This window comes from Rhinoderma darwinii, chromosome 9, assembly GCF_050947455.1.
Source record: "Rhinoderma darwinii isolate aRhiDar2 chromosome 9, aRhiDar2.hap1, whole genome shotgun sequence".
Taxonomy (NCBI): Eukaryota; Metazoa; Chordata; class Amphibia; order Anura; family Rhinodermatidae; genus Rhinoderma; species Rhinoderma darwinii.
The window spans coordinates 59,953,127-59,980,209 of NC_134695.1; the positions used below are offsets into that span (position 1 = coordinate 59,953,127).

Here is a 27,083-nt window from a genome sequence, read left to right on the forward strand (position 1 = left end):
GGGCAGAGCTGCTACGAAAAGGTCCTCTCACTCTGGAGGACGAGGCACATCTGTGCGTTACTGAGACCACCCATTGGTTTAAATGAGACGTATGTAATACTTAATTTCCCCTGTGGTGGCGCTGCTAGTCCCACACCGATTGTAGCTGGTCACTGGGGATAAAGGGATTGCCTAAAGTGGATTACACTTTTAGTTTAAAGAAAAAACTTTTGAATGGCAGATCCAAATTAATGGGCAAATATCAAACAAAAATCCCTACAATAAAAATGGTATAACCCTGACAAAGCACAAAAGTGGTGAATATAACCGAACTAGAGTCTATAGCGGTGGCCTCACTAGCCAGAACATGGGGATTCCCGGGACTCCCCATTGGTTGTAGTCCATGGCAAAAATGTACATAATTTTTTCATTTGTCTTCTGAATCCAGAACATTAAAATAAGCATGACAGATATTTATGCCTTGGTTGAGAGATCTCCCATGGTTCCCACTCCACAGATTGCTCTTTTATCTCTGGCCCCTGGCCCTTTACCTGTAATTAAAAGGGGTCGTCTTCGACACTTCCTGACTGCGGCTCGAAGTGTCATCCCCAGGCATTGGAAGTCTGAGGCCCCCACGATCAAAGAATGGGTGGTTGGGTTGGACCTTCTCCATGGAATCTTTGATGGCAGAAGATCGAGACCACTCCGCTAGAATTATGCTTATTTGGCATGGATGGTCCTCCTTTTAAATCGGGTCCACACTTTGCGACCTGGTTGGGCTGAAATGTAACCATGTCGGTTTTCTCACATTCGCACTGTTCTCTGGGTTGAGACTTCCATCTGGTATCGGGATGGCTTTTCTCATTTCCTGTATCCTTTCTTTCTTCCATTCCCCCTCACGGTTTTATCTTTTTGTTTCCTTCTCTCTTTCATTATAATTTCCTTCTATTTTATTTTTCTTCTATATTCCTATTCCATTCTTTCTTTTTACATATTTTTTTGATACCTCACGCATTTTTGCCCCGTGCTGCCTTTATAATGTGCTGATTTATGCGCTGCATTGTATTTGCGACTTTTTTTTTTAGTATTTGTACTTGTTTTGCTATTGTCTTATTTGTTTCTATCTTGTTATATTTGAAAAATAAGCATGACATTTGTTTATGTTGTGAAACCAGAGACCGGTCTGTTCAGTATATTATCGCTTCTGTCTAAATTGCTTCACCAGCGACGCCTCACTATCCACTGGGGGGCGCCTCACTGTTTGTTCTGTAGACCAATGTTTCTCAAAGTGAAGCTCTGTGCAGGAGTTGTATATATTGTGTGTAGAACAAGATCAGATGCTGTCAGAATAAAGCAGGGAAACCTTTCACAAAGGTTTTGTTTGAGATGTTCCCTGATTGGTCCTGATGGGATCCAATCCTGTTCTTGGTACAAAACATAGAAGTCCAACACAGAATCCTAGCCTGAATGCAGCACTATAGGGGTTAAATGATTTACAAGTAGAATCAGAGACGGGAGAAGTCAGCAAGTAGATTCTTAATGTTTTGCTATAAAGCTTTGTTACTTCCCCAGCGCTCTTGCTCTATATTAGTCGGGGGTTGCCAGAGAATGGGGCATTGATATACCAAGGGGATTTTCGACACGTCAGAAGGTCTTTGGTATGACTTCTAGGATGCAGTATATCGGCACACAAGTTTTTTTCTACCAGTGAACACATTTAGGGCATGCAGTAGTTTTACAAAATCGCAGCATAAATCAGCAGCTTTTTTTTTTTTTGTTGCAGAAGTTTCTGCCTGTTCCGTTCATTTGAATAGAGGTTGCAGAAATCCATGCACATGCTGCAGAAGCAACCCCATTCAGATTCAGGAAACAAATTCTTCTGCATAAAGTTTGCAACAAATCTGCCGCATGTGAATAGGCCCTATCGGGTGGTGAGCCCCATGAGGCACCGTATATGAAGCACGCAAGAATGGGAGATATAGAAACAAGTGAGTGCTCTTGCTCACATAGCATTTAATGGAGAACTGCAGCACATGGTGCAGGTCCTCTACTTCCCTTTGCTCCATGTCAAGATTACCCCTTTAGGGTATGTTCACACAGGGTGGATACGCTGCGTAAAACTTACCCTTAATGTTTGCGAATCTTGTGTCAATCTTGTTCCAATGCCTCATGTTTATTCACCGTTGCCATGTACAAATATTACTTTAATAAACTGAATACAGGGCAGGTATTTTCAATGCAATGATTTAAAATGGCTACCACAGAATTCGCACGTGATTGCGTTGAATGCGGCAGCTTGCGTGGATTTAGTCACATGATCGCAGTCCTTTCTTGCTGGTGCAGGGAATCTATTGTTTTATAAATCAGATGCATGAATAGATGCCGCACTCATCACACTGGCGGTTGCTGAAACAAAAATAACCTTGGTAAATTTAGACATTACATCTGATAAATGGATAACGGACACTATTTAGGAGGTTTTTTTTTTTTTTTTTTTAACAACGGAAAACCATTGAAATATGGACGATCATCTATTATCCCCTTTCACGCCTCGTTATTGCGCTACGTTTAGTGTGGAAAAGCTTCCGGTGTACACGTTAAACATGTTCATAGGGCTTCATTAGCCCAACGGAGGCCAAAAGAGTGTCTTGCGTCAGTTTACCTTTTTTTTGTATGGAAAAGCGTAGACTACACTATTCCAAACAATGCGCGCTTTTGATTTTTTTTTTTTTATATGAAAGCTTATGGGTGATAATGGGCAGATGTTTGGAGGCGTTCTGCTTCCAATTTTTCAGCCGTTTTTCGGAACGTTTACGGCCCGAAAAACTTCTGAAAACACTACGTATGCACATACCCAAATAGGGTGCACAGCATAGAATTGCAACCAGTTAGTTCCAAGTGAGGTTCCAGTTTAAGGCCCCATGCACGCAACAGGTCCGTAATTACGGATGAAATTGTCGGCCCATTTATTTCTATTTGCCACGGACACCTTTCCGTATGTTTACGGATGTGTGTCCATGTTGTAGAAATGATCCGCAAAATATAGAACATTTCCTATTCTTGTCCGCAATTGCAGCACAAACTCGCCCATAGAAGTCTATGGGCGCTCCCGCAATTGCGGACGGTTACAGATGTGTATCCATAGTCATCCTAATTGCGGAAGAGTTGCTATGGGATGGCAGGGGATTCACCATGGAGACCTTTTCAAAGGGTTGGCACATATTGGTGACATCATTTGCAGCCTCCCTTTTTTTTTTGCGGATCCGGAAATACAGATGCACTACGGTTCGTATATGCGGACAGCTGGCCAGATCTGCGGATGACTACGGATCCGTATTTGCGGACAGTAAAAACCCTTAGGGTATGTTCACACGGCCTATTTACGGACGTAATTCGGGCGTTTTTGCCCCAAATTACGTCTGAAAATAGCGCCTCAATAGCGCTGACAAACATCTGCCCATTGAAAGCAATGGGCAGACGTTTGTCTGTTCACACGAGGCGTATATTTACGCGCCGCTGTCAAATGACGGCGCGTAAATAAACGCCCGCGTAGAAGAAGTGACCTGTCACTTCTTTGGCCGTAATTGGAGCCGCTATTCATTGACTCCAATGAATAGCAGCGCTAATTACGGCCGTAATTGACGCGGCGTTCAAGCGCCTGCACATGCCGGTACGGCTGAAATTACGGGGATGTTTTCAGGCTGAAACATCCCCGTAATTTCAGCCGTTACGGACCCCCGCCGTGTGAACATACCCTTACGGTTGTGTGCATGAGGCCTAAAGCTCGACTTTTCTTCTAGAAGCACTGACTTCAGTGTTTCTAGGGAAGTTCTTGGTCCAATATATGGCATTTGATGCAATTTTTGGCATGGCCCAATTGAGATGCAGCAATTAAGCATTGTCAGTGTGAATGTAGCCTCAACACTCACATAGGAAGATCAGTTTTACATAGACGGACACTCAGCAAATCCCACTTGCTTTCTTTTACCTTGGAAAATGCTACACTTGGCAATAATCTTACAGGGTCTGAAATATCCTTCTTTGGTTTCTGCAGGAAGTTATCCAAATAGTCTGTAAATATGGAAAAAATTGTTAGGTCCCTTAGAGATGTAAATAAATGATATGAGTACTCAGGCTTAGGCCTCATACACATGGCCGTATTCTGAATCTTTATTACATGGACGCCCAATATGGTGCACATAAACTACTATGGGGCAATACTTTACTTCCATGTGCCGCTGATTTTAAGCAAAGTCACACAGAATTGTTTTCTCACAGACTCCATGCAAATCTGATAGAAACAAAAATGATATCGGCAGTATGGAAGCCTAGAAGGATTGCTCCTGGGACAGAATATGGTGCTTCAGGCTGGTACTATACAACATTGCTATACGCATGGTCCCTTAAAGCAGGGGTCATCAACCTTCGGCACTTTAGCTGCTGTAAAACAATAACTACCATCATGCTCGGACAGCTGAAGGCTTTATTATTCCAGCCAAAGGCTTCCAGGGCCTGCTGGGAATTGTAGTTTCACAACAGCTGCAGTTTCAAAGTTTGCTGACCCTTGCTTTAGAGTCTGCACACACTGGTATCATTAGTTCTGTTTTGAGGAATCTGTGACAGATGTATTTGTATATAGAGAACATCTACCTGTTGTCACCAGAGCGATCAGTGATTCTGGCCGCATATGGTTGTTCCTCCGGACAATAGGGCTGAGGCTCAGCTGCAGATCAACTGAAGATGTTTCTAGCTGTTTCTGTCTCTCCAAAGTTGATGCAAAGCTAAAAATGTAATGTAACATAACAAAACACATATTTATCAACATGATATTTTAACCTCTGCAGATATAACAATCATATCTTAAAAGTGGAACAAACTCTATAGTTAAAGGGACATTCAGGAGTAAACTGCTACATTGTGTTATGTGTAGTACAGGGCCTGAGGGGGCGGAGCATGACACAGGGATTATCTCTCTGGGGTTCTTTGAATCCCTGTGTCATGCTCCGCCCCCTCAGGCCCTGTACAGTGTTCAAGTTTTGCCTGGAATGTCTTTTTATTGCAATGCACAAGTATGTTCAGATATTATCCAAACTCTTATGTCCCTAAGCAGGTCAATTTGGCCAAGTTCACACTTGGTGGTAGTAGTGGTGCGCCCCAAAGTTCCTAGTGCAGTTTTTCTCTCCCCAAAAATATAATTGCAGTTTTTACATGGAGCTTTCGTTAGCCTTTGAAGTTTATGGCGGAAAAAAAATGGCAGACAAATACCAGGGCAATTTTTTTTTTTTTTTTTTTTAAACATTAAATTTTTATTGATTTTAAACATAGAAAACATAGGAAACATTTTTGTACAGAAGCAAATAAATTATATCATCAAAAAGATGTTCACCAAACAGAGTAATATTATCCTGTACAACTGAGGTAGGCAACCTGAAAAACCTTATCTCGTAAGGGAAGGTGGGGAGGAAAGGGAGGGATAGGGAAACAGGGAAGGCTTTCTCAGAACATTCTCATATCCTTTAATGTGTTCCACCATTATTATTAACCCCTTCTCCTCTTATTGCTTTGTAATCCACGTGTGAGTCCCCATTGTACCTTCGCCTGTCCTAACCTGGGAACATGTCAGTCCACCTTTGCCACTGAGCTTCGAATCTATTCATTCTATTCTGACGAAGTGCAAATAATCTTTCATATACACAATGGGATGAGACCTCTTCTATAATTTCCCTCAAAGACGGGACCGAGACTGACTTCCAGTTTCTGGCCACCAATAATTTAACCGACAGACAAATATGGCAAAATAAGGCTCTATCTTCTGGTGAAATTATTCCCATATTTAGAGACAAAAGGGCTAGATCTGCATTTGGTGTCACTTGAACCTCCAACAGTCTGGAGGCCAGATTGAACACTGAAACCCACACCGGAGCGATAATGGGACATTCCCAAAATATATGATGTAAGGTCCCCAGTCCTCCACACCCCCTCCAGCACTCCGCGTTAGCCCCTGGGTATATCTTGGAGATCTGAAGGGGGGTATAATACCATCGTAACACCAGCTTATGATATACTTCCAGGAGGTTCGAGTTCACGGTGGACCTTAACGTCCACTTAATGGCCCTGGACCAATCCTCTATGGTATAAGTAGATCCCAAATCCCTCTCCCATTGTAGCACATATTTATTTTTGGCCATCATCATATCTCCCAATAGTTCTTCATAGAAGGACTTTGTTAAGCTAGATTCTATGACTGATGTCTCGAATAGCAGATGATGTATCTTAGAGGGGATGCAAACCTGTGCGTGTTCCCTTGTCGGGAGGAGATGTCGAATCTGCAAGTATTTAAAGAATTCGGAATGAGCCAAGGCAAATTCTTCTCTTAATTCTGAGAAAGGTTTAATGCTATCTTCTCCATAAAGATCTGCCAGCGTTGTCACTCCTAACCTGACCCAGTTACGTAGATTCAGATCAGGAATTAACAGTTCAAGAGCATCTATTGGTAAAAAGAGTTTGTACCCCGGATTAGAGGAGGGTGTCCCTGTCAGGATATGTCTCCATGCTTGTAACGATACTCTTACTGTAGGAAATTTAGGAAGTACCTTCCTTGGAAACTTTGCATGAGCTAATAGTAGCGAGGTCAGGGGAATATCCCCTATCAAGTGTTGCTCAATCGTCGGCCAACTAGAGCCAGAGGATGCAGTGCAGGGCAATTTTTTTTAAAGAAATTCTGTACGTCCTAAAATGCTCGTGGCTTCCGCCTTAGTATGTGTACAGGATTTTTTGAAATCTCATTCACCATATAGCATCTGGTAAGATATCACTGCGGCCTAATAGGACAGCTGGAATTTGTAAAGAATTTTATGAAAGTGCTATATAACCTACCACTAGGGAATTTAATTAAAAAAATTGCCAGAGTGAAAAGCCGCAGTGCTAGAGGCAATGGATGATGCAGTCACATGATTATCACCATAACCAATTGATGTGGCATCATCCAAGACGACATGTTTGTTATGGAATTGTTATGCGAGCGATTCCCCAAAGGCTGCTGGAAACTGCCGGGAGTGAGCGTGCAAATGAATCCGCAACCTCAAATCCGTCACAACTCTGATCAACAGAGTCTAAGGCTACTCTATGGTTTTCGCCAGAGCCGACCGCAGGGTAGGATGGTTTTTGCTGCATAGAACCCAGGTTGTTTTAGCAGAGTTCAATGTTGGATAAGAGGTGCAATGCAGGCAACATAAACAGGATAACCAGACAGCCAGAGGGTAAACAGAAAATCCAAATCAGAAAGCAAGTGGATATCAGATATAGCAGAGGTCAAAACCAGCCGGGAGAAGATATTCCAAATCAGTAAACAAGGGGTTATCCAGAGACAAGCTGAGGTCAGTTTCCAAGTAGTCCAAAAGTCAGAGGTATAGGGTATTGTCAGAAGCTTGATCAAAACACCTGAAGACAAGAATATCACAAGCAAAAAACAAGTGGAGGAAGCCAGGTATAAATACTCCACCCTTAGCTGAGAAAGACAGAGAAGAGAGGTAGGCTCAAAGTAAAACCAGAACCGCCCAGAAGCTAGACCAGTAGTCAAGGCGATCTTAATGGAACAGATGTTTTGTAACAATGTCACTGCAGCCATATTGTTTAGCTTTACAGGACTTGGAGCCTTTGGCAACATTTTTAAGACCCTCCATTGGTAACTGTTGTAAAAGTCATGGCCTAAGCAGATGTTTTTCATCTGCCTATTAATTACAATATAAATTCACGTATTCTACATTATTAAAGGCTGTCAACCTTGAAGGCGTCTTACCCATATGGTTTTGTTCCCACCGCTGGTATCAGAGGTCGAGATGTAAAGGACTTTTCTAAAACAAGAGAAGGATGAATTTAAAATGGGAGATTACCGGCTTTATAGGTTCATTTACATTGTGGTGACTTGCAAGTGGTGGTAAAATCACGGTATTGCCATGAAGTAACGTCAATGTTTCTCTATGGAAAGCAAGGACACTAACGTCATCACATAGTCAAACCTGGTTAGATTTTTTGCCATTTTGCTATGGTCAGCATTTTGCCAGTGACCTCGTTTCTCATAGAGAAACACTGAGTTTGTGTTACGGCAATGCCATAATTTTACTGTGACTTGTAAATGTCACCATCTAGTCCTAGCTTTATTGCTACTACCTTACGTATACATAACTAAGGCTACAGCTCCACAGCCAAAGTGACTGACACAACAATCCTTCATTTCCTTCTGAATTCTCGCACATCCCCATGACTTGGAGGTTAAAGTTGCACGACAGTTGCTGTATCCTGTGCTTTTACAGTGACCAAAAGTAAATTTGGAGCCCTAACCTTAACCAATACTGTAGATCAAATAGTTAGTGTAGTATTTTGATGGTTACAGTGGTATATGGACAATATCAAGACAATGCAATAAGGATTAATGATACCGGTCTTCTTACATTGGCAGATAGCAATGTATTAATCACCAACTCTCCTCAATGATCAGAGCATATCTACACACTATAACGCAATATTTCACCAAATTTGCATAGCATAGCGTTGGGGGCTATTAAAACGGCTCTGTACTTATGAAGATATACACTAGAGGTTTTGGAAGCACAGTTGGCCACTAGGGGTCGAAAGGAGCAATTTGCAGGTCTGCCCCCACTATCCCAGAATGCGGATATATTTCCTTATTGTGTGGTTAAAGGGGTTGTTCACGACCGGACAACTGATAACCTATCCAACGTATATGATCGGTGCGGGTCCAACACCCGGATCCCACACTGATCAGCTGCCTCTGGGCATCGGATGTTATGCAGGGTATGCAGTGTTCAGAGCCGGAAGAAGTTGGCGCCGACCGCTGCATAGCGGCTGTTCTGCAGCTCTGCTCCAATTCACTTGAATAGTACTGCAGGTCGGCCGCTATTCCGTGACTGGAGCCATCTGCTTCCGGCATGGACGTCCAGAGGCCGGTGCCCGGCGGCTGATCGGTGCGGGATCCGGGTGTTGGACCCCTACTGATTATATACTGATGACTTATCGGGGGGATAGGTCATCAGTTGTCCAGCCGTGGAAACCCCTTTAAGTGATGGAAGTGAACACTTAAATACCTTTTGTCTTAAGTAGGCCTTACCGTTTTCGAAATTGCAAGACTCTCTTTACCAGTAGTTGTGCGTACCTCGTTTCAGAACGTGATCAGATACATGTCTTCGGTCATTGTTGTAATCGAGCATGGTATGGAAAGGTGGAGGATGTTGTTTGATAGGGGAGGAGTCTTTGGAGAACGGGGGTAGGTTGGCTCGCTGGATGACTGTTATAATGAGAGGAAGCCGATTTCCACCAGCAGGCTCACGGGACTTCACCGTGGCATGGCGAGGACAGACATGGTCAATGGAGGAAAAGTCTCCTGAAGGACAAGAATTTGGGAATTTCTGAATATTTTCCATTATAAACTATATTTTGGTTACCGTACGAGAACTCGCAGGTACCTGGCACACAGGGGCAGCTGACTCACCAACAAAGGAGGTTGGGAGTCTGTTGATCAACTGGGTCTTCACAGAGACAGACTCATGTTTGCGGGCGTAGGACAAGATGGGTTTTTCTGGTACAAAGATACAAATTGACATGTTTGATATCAGAAGAGGCTTTCAGTTTTCAGCCAGTGTCGGTTTCTGCTTTCTCTTACCCGCTGTTTGCACTGTAGATGTCTGCACCACATCAGGTTGTGACAAGGAGCTTTCATGGGACTTTGTTGGCAAAAGGAAATAATAAACTTTTATAAAAAAAAAAAACATGATGAAAAATACCACCCTAGAGACCAAATATTCAGAAAAAATGGTATAAACATACTTTGGCCCAAAATTATCCTGTACACCATATAACTAGTGTCATGACTGAAGTAAAGGCGCCAACCCCTTCTAGGGGAACAGCTGTTGCTTTGGGCCCAATTGGCAACCTGCTATTGAGGCCACTGATGAGGGTTAGTCCAGTACAGGCACCTGCATCCTGCTGAACTGATCCTCATCTCGTTGATAGAGAAAAAAAAAAATAATAAAAATACATTTTGTTTTGTTTTTTTCCCCTTGACCAACATGGCAGTCAGAGACAATGCGGTTCTCCTATCCTGGGCAGAACATACCCCTACACCATGATGGTGTATGACGCGATTATATTTCTGGGCGCTGTGTGTGGCTGTATTATATTCTTGGGGCACAATGTGTGGCGGTATTACATCCCAGGGACACACTTGGTGGCAGTTTTATGTTCAGGGGGCACAGTGTGTGGCATTATTATATTCAGGGAGACGGTGTGAAACTATGAGAAGTTTTTGTTAGTATAAATGGTGCAGATGTGCTGGAAAAGCGCGAAGCCAAAGATATTTGGGAGGCAAACTTTGCAGGGATGAGTGGTGGCCGGGAGAAGTTTTCATGGAGGTTTGGGCCAGATTGAGAAGAAAAGGAAAGAGAATGACTACAATCAGGGAAGATGTCACTTGTGAGTCACTTGATTTAATTGTTTATTTTGCCTCTGACCAGTACTGTAGTCACTCGTATAGTCGTTATGAAACAACTACCAGCATGCCCTTACCATTGTTCAGATCATACTCGGAGCTGTAGTTTTACGCGGTACAAACTTATATGACAGGGGTTAACTTGGCTTTGCAATTGATCTCTGTACTTATGTTCTAGTGTTGTATATATGTACTGAGCATGTCTCTGGTGCTGTATTTATGTAATAAGCTTGGTTCCGGTTGCTGTTTTTTTGTACAGAGCTTTGTTCTGGTACTGTAAATATGTACTGAGCTTGGTTCTGGTGATGTATTTATGTACTGAGCTTGGTTCAGGTACTGTATACATGTACTGAGCTTAGTTCTGGTGCTGTATATATGTCCTGGTATAATTTTAGCACAGGAGGCAAGAAACGGTAGACCCATCCCAAACAAACCGAGCATCAAATATACATGAGTCTCTCATAGGCAATCTACTCACTGGACAAAAGTACATGACACTCATCTATAAGCTGTCTGCTTACCTTGAGTTTCCTTTTCTCTCCATCTCCTTTACCAGAACTTTTTGAAGGCGTGGATTTGGCTGTTTGGCTTGATAACTCACTAATGTCCTAAGAGAATATAACAAGACATTGCAAGTAGATGATAAACAAGGTTCTCTTAATACATACAGAAAAAATGTACAATTTTTCAGTGTTTTCGATCCAATCTAAATTCTGGTCCATCGTATACATATTTGGGTATATATTTGGACCAGAATTTAGATTGGATCGAAAACACTGAAAAAGTGTACAAAAAGGCAATGAGCAGGTTGTACTTTTTACATAATTTGCGCTCATTTAATGTGCGTAATAAAATGATGGTAATGTTTTCTAACTCTGTGGTGGCGATCGTTATATTCTATGGCGTGGTCTGTTGGGGAGGAAATATCAGAGAGGCTGAAAAAAATAAGTTAAATGTGATTAAAAGGGAAAAGCGATCATGGGTAGTGGAGTGCCGTTATTTGATGGGGTATGGAATAAAAGATTATTGAAGAAGATCAGTGCAATTAGGTTAGAGGAGTTACATCCGTTACATAATATTTTAATTGATAAACAAAGTTGTTTTATTAATCGCTTGCTACAATTTCGTTGTTGTAAAGAAAGATTTAGGCGATCTTTTATGCCATAGGCAATTGCACTTTATAATATGTTTGTATAGTTGTGACGTGATGTGTATTACGTGTTCGGATAATTGCTTTTATATTGATGATGTATGTTAATTTCTGTTGTTGTATGGATATGTACTGTGTATGGGGCTATAACTACAAATCAATTTCCCCTTGGGGATAAATAAAGTTTTTATCTATCTATCTATCTATCTATCTATATGAAGGAATTACGTGAATGCAATTCCCTAATATACAATACTATGCTCTACTAATGCGCAAAACAAGGATAAAAGCAATCTAGCTTTCAGAAGCAAAAAAAGTTGGGTCCTACAATAGTACAGGAGCCTTTCTTACTGTATTGTCACGAGACTTTGGTTTGTGTTTGGAACTACGTTTCTGAAACATGTGGTTCCTCTCCTTACGCGACCTCAAGCGCTTTTTCTTCCGATAAAACTGTAAAGAGTGGGAAATTAAGCAGGTTATTTACTCTCAATGAATGCAAATGATTTGTGAATCAATGGATGCTCATGCTGTGACAGGTTCAAGGCCAGCAAGTATCGAATGGTAATAACTGAACAGGATTATATTTCTGGAGGATAGTGATAGCTTTTTAATTCCCAGCCTGCATAAACTGTCAGCAGCATATAGATGCCATTTATGGCAGCCTGTATTTAGTCAATGGACTGTCGACACAGCCTGTCACATACTGATGGCAACAACAACGGTCCGTTTCAACATTACATTGAAATAATACAGGCTGTGGAAAGTGGTGGCCATACTCTGATGACAGCTCCTAGAGAATCTGGAGCTTCACTTTATAGCTGAGTTTGGTCCTGCAGCACTAACATAGGGAATGACAATCCCAAGTGAAGCGATTTGTTCCATGCGACCTCTATTATAAACTATAGAAAGAGTCTTTAGACATAAAAACCCAAGATAGTTGTGCAGTCATGTAGATGTGACAGATGTGGTAGATGTGCCGCTCTTGGTCACTTTGAATCTAAAATGTCACCGTGTAGCTGAAGACTACAAAAACTAGGAGCTGAAGCCAAGACCGTGTAGTACCTGGCTCATAAAAAGAATGAAAGTATCAGGTCATGGTTCTTCCAAGCTTTTACTGGTACTATTGCAGGACATACAGCTGGAGACGTGCAGTGATGCATCTATCAGAATGATCTATCGTTTACTTTGCTGTAATTGTGATGCCGCTTTTCCTAAAACAGGGCACTCACCTTATTTGCCATGTGCAGTAAATGTGCAGGGAGCCCATCAGATTCAGAACTATTGGATCCACTGGTGCTATATGGTGACAGAGAGAAATTGATATTACCATAGACTCATTTTTGGACAATACAGTAGTACACAGTAATCTGTGGGGTTCAATGGTGGTTCAGAATTCTTTCTGCCCCAAAAATATCCATTTGTGATCAATTAATCATAAATTCCTGATTTGAATTACAGCAATGTTCTGTGGCTGTCTGGGCATGCTGGGAGTTGTAGTTTTACTGTAGGGAGCCACAGGTTGGAAAACACTACACTAACAGAAAAGTGAAAGGTTCATCATCAATAGAGCTTGCAATCTAGATGGTTATTATCTCACCTTGACTCAATGTCTGATAATGAGATGTCACTCAAATTCACATCTGAATCAACATCTCTTCCAAGTCGCTTCATTTTCTCTTTAATTTGCTCCCTCACAAGAGTCTGGATCTGGGACAAGCAGACCTTAAACTGAAGTAGAGAAGATATTCACACGACATATACCAGGTGGATGTAACTTAGCAAGATCAGTTAGCGTATTGGCATCGCACTGGTATCTAATGGGTCTCCAGTTTACGCTGACCTGTTTTCTTGTGACCTGACCTTAGTGTTGTCGGGATCGCAGTAGTCCAGCAGTGTGTCACAGAAGTGGTGACCCATCGACATGAGGTCTCCTGTAGTAAAATGAGTGCCCTTTCTGTCTTCTGTAGGGTTATTAGATAGACATAAAATAGGAGGCAAGAGCAGAAATTATATGAAAGCAACAATAACGAGCTATCTTCATCATGAGATTATTGTGGTGTGGCTGTGTTACTTTAGGCTAAGTTCACTCCTCCTTTGGCCATAGAGTTGGCATTATGCATCTGAAAATCAAATTTAAAAAAATCCAGATGTAAACTGCACAGTATCCATGGGCTTCTATGGGGCAGATGTATTGAAAAAGACGATCATTTTGACATACATCTGGCAGGTTTATGTCTAGATACCTTTTTATGACAGTACTGAAAAGCGTAAGCTAAGGAGTCAAGCGGATCGGGTCCATGATTTTCCAGGCCACCAGTCAACTTTTCAAAGCGTTATTTAAAAGAAGGAACTGCTCCCACTAAGGTTTGACAGAGCATCTTCAATAAATGCACTTGTAAGCAAACCTAGCCTGGTGATATTCACTTTAATGGAGCTGAGCTGCAATACCAGACACAACCCAAGCACAGGTGTGGCGCTGTTTTTGGAAGATAGCAGCTATGTTTTTCTAGTCCTGGGCAACCCCTTCTTAACTCAGGCTTCCTAAAATGTGCATCAATCACAACAGTCCTACGTACACATCCAGGAAACAATATCGTACAAGCTGCAATACATAGAAGTATCTCTAAGAATTCACTGTTGGAAGAGATATACAGACCCAGAGTAGAGCCACAGAATGTAGACTCCATGGTGAAGCTGTTTTTGATGCCCTGTCTCCACATTACAATTCGGCCGGTTCCTTCTTTACTTTTCTGCACTTTGAACTTGCAGCCCTTGAAAAAGAACTGAAGAGAATGGTAGAGGGTAAATAACACAAGCTATTGGTATAGAGAAATAAAATGATGATGTCACATTAGTTTTTCTTTTCTCCTTTCAAACTTCAAGATTTAGCCCGAGTATGTTTAGGCTATTGCTTAGTAACAGAAATCGTAGCCCATAGGTGACAACACTGGATTTCCATGCAAGCCACATACTCAGATGTGCTGGTAGGGAGGGACGGGGGCATAAGTCCTATGTTCTAGCGATCGGTGGAGGTCCTAGGGGGTCGGCATTTACCACCTATTCATAAATGTTTAATGCTGGAATACCCCTTTAAGGGTATATGTTCCCATCTGCATTTTCCTGGTTGTTTCTGACCCAGTAGTTCAGCCCATTAATTTCATTGGTAATAAAAAAAAATAATGATGTCAGCCTAGCCACAGCATGCTGCAGTTCTCACCTCATGTGACTGATAGTTAACGCTTCCCCATTGACCTCTACTTAGATAGATGGTAAAGGGACAGTAACGAACACCGATCCATTTTGCATCTGCCCACCCCTGCCAGAAATAGATACTCCCACACTGAACAGGACGTCTTTAGTATAGGAAGTTGAATTATGGGGAAAAACAGGAATGAAATGAATGCCAATTCATAGAAAACAGATGAAGAGCACTAAGTTTCTACAACTAGTTAAAGCACAATGTGGCACTACCTTGTCAGGGGCATTTTTGCTCAACATCAGAGGGAAGACTCTCTCATGAAGCTTTGACTCCGGCTGACCCTTGTTGTTACAGCCGTACATGAACACGTTGTTCTTCCGACTATGGCCATGAAAATCGCAGTATAGAAGAACCTCTCGCTCTGCTAGAAGCCTAAGAGAGATAAAACACAAAGGAAGACTTATGACAATTATATCTGTGAAACTGAGTATGTGCAAAATTGTCTATAGTTTTTCATTGAAAACAAATATACTATATATTGTTTATCCACAATGAAGGCATATTTTAGGCTAAAGAAAAGTACAAGCAGTGCCGACAAGACCGAACAAACCTTCTCTCCCAATTTCTGTCAGTTACACCATTTTTATGGCTATGCCATGCTAGTAATGGTGGTCTACAGAGATCTGTCTGTCATGTCCATGACACGATTATTCCCACAGCTCTTCTCCTGGTTAAACTGGTCATGTACCACCCCCTTGTGTCTCAGACACTGTACATAATCTTCTTTACTTCTCCACTCCCTGTTTAGCCTCCTCCTTGCTCCCTTGTCAATCATGTTGCAGAAGCCAAACGTAATGCAGCAAGTGCCTGTCACCGGACCCGCAGGTTCAGTATGCTGCTTCCCACAGGTAGTACTTCAGTCACCCATCAGAGAGATAATAAATCTTCTATCTTAAGCCTTGTAGTGTGGTGTCTTAGATTCTGTCAACCACCAAGTTACAGCTTAAAAGGGTTGTCCCAATATTAAAGGTTATCCCCTAACCACAGGATAGATGAGAACATGCTGATCGGTGGGCGTCTGAACGCCGGAACACCCGCCGATCACGAAAACGGGGATCCTATTCCTCCTAATTAATGGAGCGGTAGGTCGCACATGCGCACTACCACTCTATTTACGGTCTATGGGACTGCCAGAGATAGCCTAGTACAGCGCTCAGCTATCTCCAGCAGTACTATAAAGAATGAATGGAGAAGAGGGGCACATGCTCGACCTGCCGCGCCATTTATCCGGAGGAATGGGTCCCCCGTTCTTGATTGGTAGGGGTCCCGGTGGTCGGACCCCCACCGATCAGCATGTTATCATCTATCCTGTGGTTAGGGGATGGGATAACATTTAATCTCGTATGGCTTTAAAATGTTTGTCTTATAAAATAAGCCAGAAAGCTGCAGTGTGCTTCTTACAACATCTAGCACTTCCCTGGGTTTACTCCGCCCAGGTGCAAAATAACCATATGAAAAAACAATGTTCGGTGTATTCATATATAGATTGTCCCTTTAGAGGGCATCCTTCCCACCGGGGCCACTTATAGACAAAGGCCTACGGAGTCTACATGTAATCCAGCCGTGCTTGTAGCCCAAGAGGGAGAAGACCCTTCCTGTTACATTACAGATTGTACAGGGTTAGACACAAGCAGAAAACCAGCTCATGAACAGGACTCTAAAAACCCTCCGAAAAGTAATGAAGAGGTAAATAAATGCAGTAATGTACACCATATTGATGATGACACGCCTAACTGAGCATTTTGATTAACTTATTTGTACAGTGTAGATGGAATATTTCTTTAAAGGGGTTTTCCACAATTGACATTTACCACCTACCTACAGGATAGGCGACAAATGTGTGATAACTGGGGCCCCCCGCTGGAACACCCACGATCACTATAATGGGGGTCCCGAGCCACCCGTTCCTCCTCACTGTATTATTGCATTAAAGAAGAGTTCAAATGGAGCATATACGCGGTCTATGGGACTGACAGGGACATCTATGGGAAGCTATGCTATGCGCAGTCTATGGGACTGACAGAGACAGCGGAGTACAGCGCTCAGCTGTTTCTGCCAGCCCCATAGACAGTAGATAGAGCAGCAGCACGCATGCTCGACCGCCGCTCCATTCAAACTCGTTAAGTTTCTATTAAATAAAACACACATTAAAGGGGTTGTCCCAAATTGTAATGGTATCACCTAACCATAGGTCAGATAATAACATACTGATCACAAGAACAGGGGTCCCTTTCCTCCAAATGAATGTAGCCACAGGTTGAGCATGCGCACTGCAGCTCCATTCATGGTCTGCGGGACTGCCGGAGATAGCTGAATGCTGTAAATGGCCATCTCCAGTAGTGCCATAGAGAATGAATGGAGCATCAGGGCGCATGCTCGACCTGCCATCCATTGATTCGGAGCAACGGGACCCCTGTTCTCGTGATTGGATAACCCCCGTTCTCGTGATCGGTCGGAGTCCCAGTAGTCGGACCCCCACCGATCAGCATGTTATTACCTATCCTGTGGTTTGGGGATAACATTTAATCTTGGTTCAACCCCTTTAACTGTATAAAATACAGGTTTAATAAATCCTATTTGTGACCACTGTTCAGTCCGTACTCACCTTTTAGCCATTGCCCGAGTGTGCCATATACATGGGTAGGAATCTTTCAACATACTCCTATAGTTTCTATTTAGGTCCCTCCCAGACAGAGAGCAGCGGTAATTTCCAACTATTACCCCATCAGGGTTCAGCATGGGAATGACTTTAAAGATAAATGTATCCCTGAGTAGTTGAGCATCAAGAGAGTCGCTCAGAAGGAAGTCCAGGAAGCCTTTCATCATCCATGAGCCATTGGTTTCTCCGGGATGCACCCTTGCCGTCACCACCACAGCTTTCTTACTGACTGCCAATACAGGTTTTATAGAGGGGGAAGTAATCGTCAACAAGAAGACCGTGTTACCAGCCAGACTCCTACACAAAGTCCGGAGCTTACAATATTGGGAACGTGCAGGATCACAAGTCCACCTCTGAAGATCCCTGTTCAGATCAGAATATGTGTAGGGGTAACAATGAGCAAAGTAACACGTGTCATTGTCATGTGGGAACTTGAATGTCCACGTCAAGCAGTAAAGCATGGCACCTTCCTGAGAACGAGAACTTCTGTAGTACTTAATATCTCCCCCTTCCCTTCTCCATCCTTCCCCCCGGAGTACAGCGTCATGGTCAGAGTACATCAAGGGCTTCAAGCCTGCATTGTAAAGACTATTTCTTTTCATCAGATTAGTGATGGTGAAACGATAAGGAATGCCCCTCTTAGTGTTCTTCACCTGGAAGTAGAACCACTGAGTATGCTTGCTGGTGTAAAGGTCAGTACGCAGCGTCAATTCATATTCATATGCCCCCCTGAATGAACAATAAAAGAGATATAGGTAACATACAAGAATGCGTTAAACAACACCCCCAAAATTAAAAACTGACAAACGTCCGAAAAACAAGAAAAAAATGGCGGTCAGATGCCTTATAAATCTGCTTACATACTTGCGCTATTTTCAAATCCATGTTTATAGCAAAAAAACAAAATCAAAAAATCCCATTGAGTTTATATATGTCCATAACAGGAACCTATTACTGAGGCAGGCTCCGTTACAGATGACCTATTGTTTAACTCATGTTTGTATGTTAAGCATATTTTTAAACAATATTTGGTGTTTTTATGTTCTATGTCATTACTTAAATAAAAAAAAAGTCCTAAAATTTTGTCGTTATTACTCTGGCTAGAGAGCCTCACAATAGACTGATCCTTCCTGTTCTGTAGAGATCACTTCTCAGCAGTCATCTCATTATCATCACAGGCAGGATAACAATGACAGGTAACACAGGATCCACCATTGACAATGGGTGATGGACACAGCTCCCCTCCTCCTCCACCCCACACAATGATCTCTGCACAGGTCACAGAGCATGATCACTACACTCTCCCATAGAAGTCAGGGGTTCCCCTCCTGTTCACAGGTTCCTATGGTCCATGTGGCTGCAGTAAAGCATATTTCTAAATGCTGTTAGCAGCAGCTCAGTCAGGCTCGGCTCTGGCTGCCCTGTTCACTATGTACAGAAAATAGAAAAAAAAAAATCTACAAATAAAAAAAAATAAAAACATCTGAAAAAAAAGAATATGTTTCCCTATCTGGATTTGATTAGTAAAAAAATATATAAGCAATACATTCCCTTTAAATGACCTTCTAAAGTGTCTCAATGTCAGGAGGCTGTCCACTGGTAAGATGGTTACTTCCCATTTTTATGTAAGGTTACAGCCATAGGGTCATCTATAAGATCACTCACACTTTGACAGCTTTCTGGAGATTACCGCTTTCAAATCGGGATTCAAACTGCAAGTCATTGTTGTTCTTCCCCCCTATATTGGTTGCTGTATTGATGGCACAACAGCGCCCACCAGCACGAGACCCAGTAAAGTAGGAGCCCTTGTAAGCTGCAAGTAGAATATTTCCATTCATTAGTATCCATTTAATCTTTCTTATATCAGCAATTTATATGATCAGATTGCATTTCAGTATAGAGAGTATTTAAAGTGGTACATAAATCAATTTGAAAAGCAAGGGATGTCATACCTTAAAAGGGTTGTCCATTTGGAGCAGCTGGGATGTCAAAATAGTCATGGGGTCCCATTGCTAAAACCCAGAGCAAATAGCGGTTATCACCAGAGGAAGCTGCCGGTGCCCGCACATTTCCCCTACATGGCGCCTATAATCTATGGTCACATGAGTCCTCCAGTGTGGGAGCTGGCCACACGGTGGCTAATAGAGGGGGTGCTGAACAGGGAACATGGCTCCATGACGTCTATATGTCACTATGTCCGGATGGAACAACCTTTTAAGTCAACAGCCATATAATGAGAAGAAGAATTTCGTGCATCTGAAGTGGACACTGGGCAGGTACCGGGTGTCACAATATTGTAAACCAACCCAGTGGACATTGACTGATAGATTGAGAGAGTGCAGTGCTTATTGTAACGTTTTGTAGTTCCCCTTCATTTCCCTAATTCAGGAAAAGTTGGGAGTTGGGCACAGTTCACCATTAGGTCAGCACAAAAATCACATTTGACAGTGGTAAAAACAATGTTATTCACAAAAAGATTATTTACACCACACAATAATAACCATTAACAGGACAGCAATACCTTGGCTGATTTCATACACCACTTTGCCCTCCCCGTCGAAGGTGACCTGTGGCATCGCTTCCTTCCCCGTATGTCTGTAGAACAGCTCCGGATGTTGGGGTTCCCACTCTGCGCACACAACACAAATTTACAAGAATAAGCAACAGTTTATTGGTGAAATAAAAACGTAGGTTTAATGAGTGACGAAGTAAAAATTCAATTGCTCCATTGATTAAGGCGAGGTCACAGAAAGCGGCCTCAGTGCAAATGCTTTGTGGTTTTGCAATGTGGTAGAAACATCAAAAACCTGTAAAAATCGCACAAGCAAAAAACGGATCGTAAAATTGTGCCATTTTGCAGCCACTATGTGGCCTCACACTTAGGACATGTTACAAAGTATATAAAGCAACAGACTATCTAGCAGAATTACATAAATGTAAAAAGTATGCTATGCTACTTCACATATATTGAAAATATATACGAGACTCAAAAAAATCGAGGTCAATTTGTATCAATTAGTCATGAAAATGAAATGTATCATGACTAAAATATTGACAGATATTATCGGAGTAAGGTTTTTTGTTTCATTCCAAAACAGCACCACACCTGTCCACAGGTTGTGTATGGTATATCAGCTCAAGCGCATTAATTTGGCGTATGTTCACAAATGGGGGGATACGCTGTGTAAAAGTACGCAGCGTAACCATTCTAGAACCCGCAGGGAATTCCAGCCGAAAAACCGCACCAAATTGTATTGCAGATTTTCGGGCAGAATCTCCGCTGTGGAAGCATTGCTGGAAAAAATAAAGTTTATATTTAGCCCCCAAGCGTTGTCATAACAACAAGTCCCTCTGTTCTCCATGCAGCCCGGCCTCCTGGGATGACGCTGCAGTCCATTTGACCGCTACAGCCTGTGATTGGCTGCAACAGTCACATGGGATGAAATGTTATCCTAGGAGGCCGGCCTAGACGATGAACTCATCGCTATGACAACGCCCAGGGTAATATTAACTTTTATTAATTTTAAACAATTTTTTTTTATGATTTAAGTTTTTTGCAGCGGAATCGCAGCTGTTTCGCTACAAAATCACAAAATTTGCTATTTCTTGCAGGTTTTACCTCCCCTTTGAATTCAATGGGGAAAACCTACAACAGAAGAGCAGCGATTGCGCAGCATAAATTTACATGCTGCAGATTAAAAAACCGCACCGCAATACCAGACACAACCCATAGACAGGTGTGGTGCTGTTTTTGAAAGAAAGCAGTCATGTTGTCTTTGTCTCTTGAAGAAGATGAGAAATTCTTTTCAGAGGCGGGGGGCCACCAATTGGTCTGCTATCTTCATTAGGAAAATGACAGCTAGAGATTATTTGGATGTTGTGGGGAAAACCACATGTTTTGTATGAATGTGCTCCATTACGGCTTTATACTCCAGGCACAGCTGATACTTAGTGCAGGCCCTGGAAGAACGGTGCATGACACGGGGATTCTATTTTTGGTGTTCCTTAAATCCTGTGCCATGCTCAGCCCTCTCAGGCCCTGCATTAGATATAACACATGGTCTCAGTTTTGCCTGGAGTGTGTTGTTAGTTGTCATCTCATCACTCTTACTTACCAATATGTGTGATCTCTTCAGAAAGAACTTCACATTCTGCAGGCCAGCGTGGAGGTTTTAGGAGACCATTCTTTTTAGAGGTGGAAAACAAATCTCTGGGTTCACTCAGACGTGGGATGACCTGTCCCTCTTGCTTATCAAACACAATCTGTCTACTTTTAAACACGGCACTCTCCAGCAGCAACGAGTCTCATGGAGGAAAAAAAAGAGAGAAACATTTTATCTGACGACAACTTGTCTGGGGTATTTAAGGGGTCTTCCCTGAAGAATAAGCGAATCACAAGACCTCCTGCTGCGGAGACCCCCAGCGGTCAGTTGTAATCTGTGGGGGAAACGTTTTTAATTCCCCCGCAGCGCAAACACAGGGGAAATAAAGCATTACACCGTTCTCATTTAAATAAATGGGCTGTCCATGCAATGCACATACAGGCCGAGTCCTCCAGTGTGAGAGACACTCTTTGTAGGCGTTCTCTGCTCCGGCTAATAAATGAGAGTCATGAGTCACTCTATTAACTCAGAACTTTCTAATAGGGTATATAGAACTGGGTTTTCTACAACACCTGACCAGGTGGGATGGGGGTCAGAGACCCATATTCTCCACATAGGTGTGAGTCTTAGAGCTGGAACCCGCATCTATCAGACATTTATGGCAAATTCTATGGATATGCCATAAATGTCTGTGATGGGACTACCCCTTTAACATTACTATCTCAGCCTGTATTCTGCTGCTCCGTAGGCAGGATACAGGCTGTCATTATATTCTGCTTATGGCGGATAAACTGCATTGACCACAGTCATACAAACTTATTATCAGTATATTTCTAATTGTAAAGGATATCACTAAGTAAGGCCGCATTCACACGGCCGTGCCCGTAATCACGGTCCGCGATTACGGGCACAGCCGGCCGCGGTCAGTCACTTGCATTTTCGGCCTGTAAAAAGCAGGAGGCTTTTGCAGAGACTTTCTACAGCCCGGTCACCTTTCCGTATATATACGGGAAGGTGTCCGTGGTAAATAGAAATGAATGGGCCTGTAATTCCGAACCGTAATTATTGTCTGCAATTACGGACTAATTCTACGATCGTGTGCATGGGGCCCTACACAGTGATACTTTACACAGTGTTAGTAATTACACAGTGATACTTTATTGAAGACATACAAATCAGCTTTTTCTGGTCGTCTGGAGAGGACTGTCTGTCTGAATCACTGTCTGTCGCCTCTTGTTCTTTTCTCCTGTTCCTCTGTGCTGGGCGCAGTAAAATATCTTCTTCTTTTGTTTTATTTTCTGGAGAAAGAACCAAAAATTATTTCTGGGTCCCAATGCAAAATCTGTAACAGTGTCATTTATAACAATATGTCATTTATAGTAGTGGTCCCCTCATATGGGGCAGACGGATCTTTCCAACCTATAGAGAGGTCATTGTTCTAGTAATATTACCAAAATAAAAGCTAAGATTTGATTGTTGGCTATTCGGGCATATTCCCTCTGGAGCTTGTCCCCAATATGATTTTATAGACACCCTCACCTTTAAAATACCCGTAATATCTGAGGTGACGTTGCATGAAGCTCTCATAAGGGTCTGTTAGGAGCTACAAAAGAAACAATTCATGACATAATATTATATTTTCTTATACATTGTCACATTATCTTCAATTCTGGAACACAAAAGTGTCCTCCACAAAAAAAGGATTCTACAACTATTTTTTAATGACGTTGTAAGATATGTAGAAGTTTAAAGGGTATGTTCACCTTTTACAATTTACATATAGAATGAATCTAGAGAACATAGATATTACATTGCTGATTACTAATCCTAAATTAAAGTCTGTGTTATAGTCCAGAGCTGCATTCACAATTCTTCAGATTTCAGAGCTGAAATCTCCCAGCATTCCCTGCTGACCCATTGTCTGTACAGAGCTCCTTCAGGTAATTTGTATGGTGGTTGACACCAGGCACTGTATAGGGATCTGATGAAGGAAGAACTATGGGTGCCCATACACATTAGATGAAAGTCGACTAAACCCACCGATTTGGTAGAAACTGGGTCAACTATGTAATGTGTATGGGGGTGTCCTGATCCTCTCACGGCGGCAGATTTCGAGGGAAAGAAGAATCAAGCATGCTGGATTTCAATATACGCGGCCCTTTGTTCCCGGCAGCCCGCCAGAGGAGTCTGGCAGCGGCTTATTTCCCGCTCCCCATTAAAAAAAAAACATGCTCGCTTGGCTAAGCTCCGGCCACTGTTATGAGGTAGCTGGGTTTTCCGGAAACAGCAAAGCGCATTTTGCTATGCTGTTTCCAGAACTCTTATAGAAGTGAATGGGAGTCACGGAAACAGCGTAGCACAGCGAGCTACACCATTTCAGCATCTCGGGAGCTACGGAAACAGCGTAGCTCGCTGTGTTACGCTGTTTACGTAACCCATTCAATTCTATGAGACTTCTGGAACCAGCATAGAAAACGCGCTCGGCTGTTTCCGGAAAACCCAGCCACCTCGTAACTCAGTGGCCAAAGCCCAGCAAGGTAGGATGGGGGTCAGGGGGTCCCGTTCTAGAGATAAATCCACCTTTGGGACCTGCATCGATGTCCGAGATTGGAATATCCCTTTAAGGCTGCTCATAAACATTACAATAATGTCGGCAGATTCTTCTAATTTCTGCAGGATTCTTTGACAACCTAATGTGTACAAGGGATGGGGGAAACAATGATCCGCCATGTTATTGTCTAATAGATTGTAAGCTCTTGTTCTCATTGACGGGAACCTCCATGCTGCATGGCTCAGTGCACTCAGATTCTTTGAGACATTCTTTATAGCTCGGTGAAAGGTTTCTGCACTTATATATATATATATATATATACTTGGAAACAAAAACAATAAGTAAACACCAACTTTGACTCACTCAGAAAACCCTTCCTGACAAAGCTTTGTATACAACTCATTCATATTCCAACAATGCAATGTATGGCAGGAGTTCAGCCACAGATGGATGGAGATTATTGCTGTGTACATTAGTAATCTGCTATTATAAGACTTCACTGGACACTATTTACATTGTATCGTACGCAACTAATGTAACATTGGCAGAAAAGCTTAAAGAAGCACTCCGAGGAAATCTCCTTATTGTAAAGTTATCCGCTCCGTCCCGTCGTTACATCACGTGACCCAAACTCTGACTACCTAAATCCTGTGTGGACCGGAGATCAGTCTCTCTAGGCAATACTATGAGGGTATGTTCACACGCACTATTTACGGACGTAATTCAGGCGTTTTTGCGCCTGGAATTACGCCCGAAAATACGGCTTGAAAGCGTTGGCAAACATCTGCCCATTCATTTGAATAAGTTTTACGATGTTCTGTGCAGACGGTGATTTTTTTTTTACACGCCGCTGTCAAAAGACGGCGTGTGAAAAAGACGCCCGCGTCAAAGAAGTGCCTGTCTCTTCTCAGGACGTAATTGGAGCAGTTTTCCATTGACTCCATAGAAAAACAGCTCCAATTACGTCCGTAATGGACGCTGCGAAAAACGCCTGCACTTGCCATTACGTCTGAAATGCCGGAGCAGTTTTCGCCTCAAAACAGCTCCGTAATTTCAGGCGTATCGGACGCTGCTGTGTGAACATACCCCGAGACTCACGTTGAGACTCTCAGAGGAATGAATAGAGAGACCGATTTACGGACTCCACAGCAGACGCTCTAGGATTCAGGAAATCAAAACGTGGGTCACGTGATATAACGGCGGTCCGGAATGGAGTGGATATCTTTACAATGTAGCCACCAGAAACAGAATTACTTGGACTACGTTTTATCTAACCTGGTTTAGAAACGGAGGAAAAAGAAAAGATTTCCCCCGGAGTGCTGCTTTAAGACACCTCCTGTCCATATGCTCTATTAGGCTCAGGACCCCTTCAATTAGCCAGAGCGGAGAGCTGCTAAACCAAAGCCAATCTTGCTCTGGAGGACTTGGCTGGGCTATGTATTACATGTAAAGTTAATGGCGATAACTTTTTAATTTTTAGGCTATTAAAGGTGAATTTTGCGTCTTTTTTTGTGGCAAAGAGGGCTTTACTTTTTTACAAAATAACAGTTGATTAATTAGAAATATTCGCCATTGAATGGGATTTATCAGCGCTGTTATTGCATGTTCAGATGTGGCGGATTTGCTACGGACAGGTTGCAGCGGAAATTTGCAGCGGCCTTTTCTTTCTTTGATTTCCATAGCTTTTTAGGTAACTTACTGAGACGTGGCGGAAAAAAAAACGGTATCGAAAATAGCTTGCGGTGCAGAATTGACATCCCAGAGCATGCTGAGACTGTCGCTGAAACGCAGCGGATTTTCAGTGCGGATTTCAACCTTTGTAATGCAAAAGCTGAAACCTGCGGCAAAACCGTTGTGAAATCTGCACCCACATATGACGATTTTGTAGCAGATTCGTTGCGTAATTGCCGCAAATTTGCGGCAAAATCCGTCACATCTGAACACGCCCATAATGTCGCGATTATTTATGGCACAAACTTATACAAAACGCTGGTACTGCCTTCTCTTGAGGGCACCTGGAGGTCTACGATAGCCGGACACCTGACCAATCTTCCACCGCCGTTATTCTACAGCGCCTTAAAAACACGTCACTGTAGAATGAGGACGGTTTCTGATCGCCATTAAGATGATCCTCCAGTTATAATGAGGGACGTCCTGTGGTAAATTCATCGTCCACATTGGGTCATGTGGCCTGTGGTCGGGGCTGTGGGCCACCATAGCTGCCATGTCCCTGGGTACTAACTGATTGCCCGACCTCTCAGTCTGCCCCTCCATATGTCGGATGGGTAAGTAATAGATTGGTTTACCTCTGGTTTCATGTCGGTTTGCAGCGCTGGACACATGGTGGTGGGAATTACCTGAGGAAAATGAAAACGTGAATAATATATTAATAATAGAACTAGTCATAGCTTCACCTCAGACCAAGCAATGTCCACAGACCTGAACAATGAATGTATCAAGTTATTATTAATTATAATAATAATAATAATAATAATAATAATAATAATAATAATATAATACTGATAATAATATAATGATGATGATAATATAATAATCCTGCGCTCCCGCTATTATCAGGGTACATTGTATACCTGTCAGTGCGCTCCCCTCAGTGTCCCCTTCTCCGGTCTCTGTCCAGGTCCTTCAGCTTCAGGCTCCTCCCGCCCAAACTTTTCCCGTTGCCTGGATACGCAGGTCACATGCTCCCTCTGCACTTCCGGCTTGTAGTAAAGGTTTCTCCTTGAATTTGCGACCCGGCTTCCGTGAGGTTTCCAAGATGGCGGACACGGCCAGTCAGCTGCTGCTGGGCTCCGGCCTGACCGTCGTGTCCCACCCGTTAATGTACGTGAAGATGCTGGTGCAGGTGAGTGCTGTCTAT

The 27,083-nt window shown here is 42.7% G+C and overlaps 1 protein-coding gene across 1 annotated transcript; it reads right to left on the reverse strand.

The window, feature by feature from the left end:
• Positions 1–2,139: 2,139 nt before the first annotated feature.
• Positions 2,140–27,065, reverse strand: AGBL2 (AGBL carboxypeptidase 2). Its single transcript, XM_075837806.1, is given in 23 exon segments — positions 2,140–2,385; positions 3,968–4,050; positions 4,630–4,760; positions 7,778–7,832; positions 9,152–9,379; positions 9,488–9,574; positions 9,659–9,724; positions 9,727–9,745; positions 11,005–11,091; positions 11,985–12,083; positions 12,863–12,929; positions 13,231–13,361; positions 13,494–13,594; positions 14,290–14,416; positions 15,105–15,264; positions 17,498–18,280; positions 19,217–19,364; positions 20,073–20,180; positions 21,667–21,855; positions 22,827–22,952; positions 23,194–23,257; positions 26,512–26,562; positions 26,797–27,065. Coding segments are annotated over 22 exon segments (2,910 nt in total). The 5' UTR covers positions 26,548–26,562; positions 26,797–27,065; the 3' UTR covers positions 2,140–2,370.
• Between the last annotated feature and the right edge of the window lie 18 nt (positions 27,066–27,083).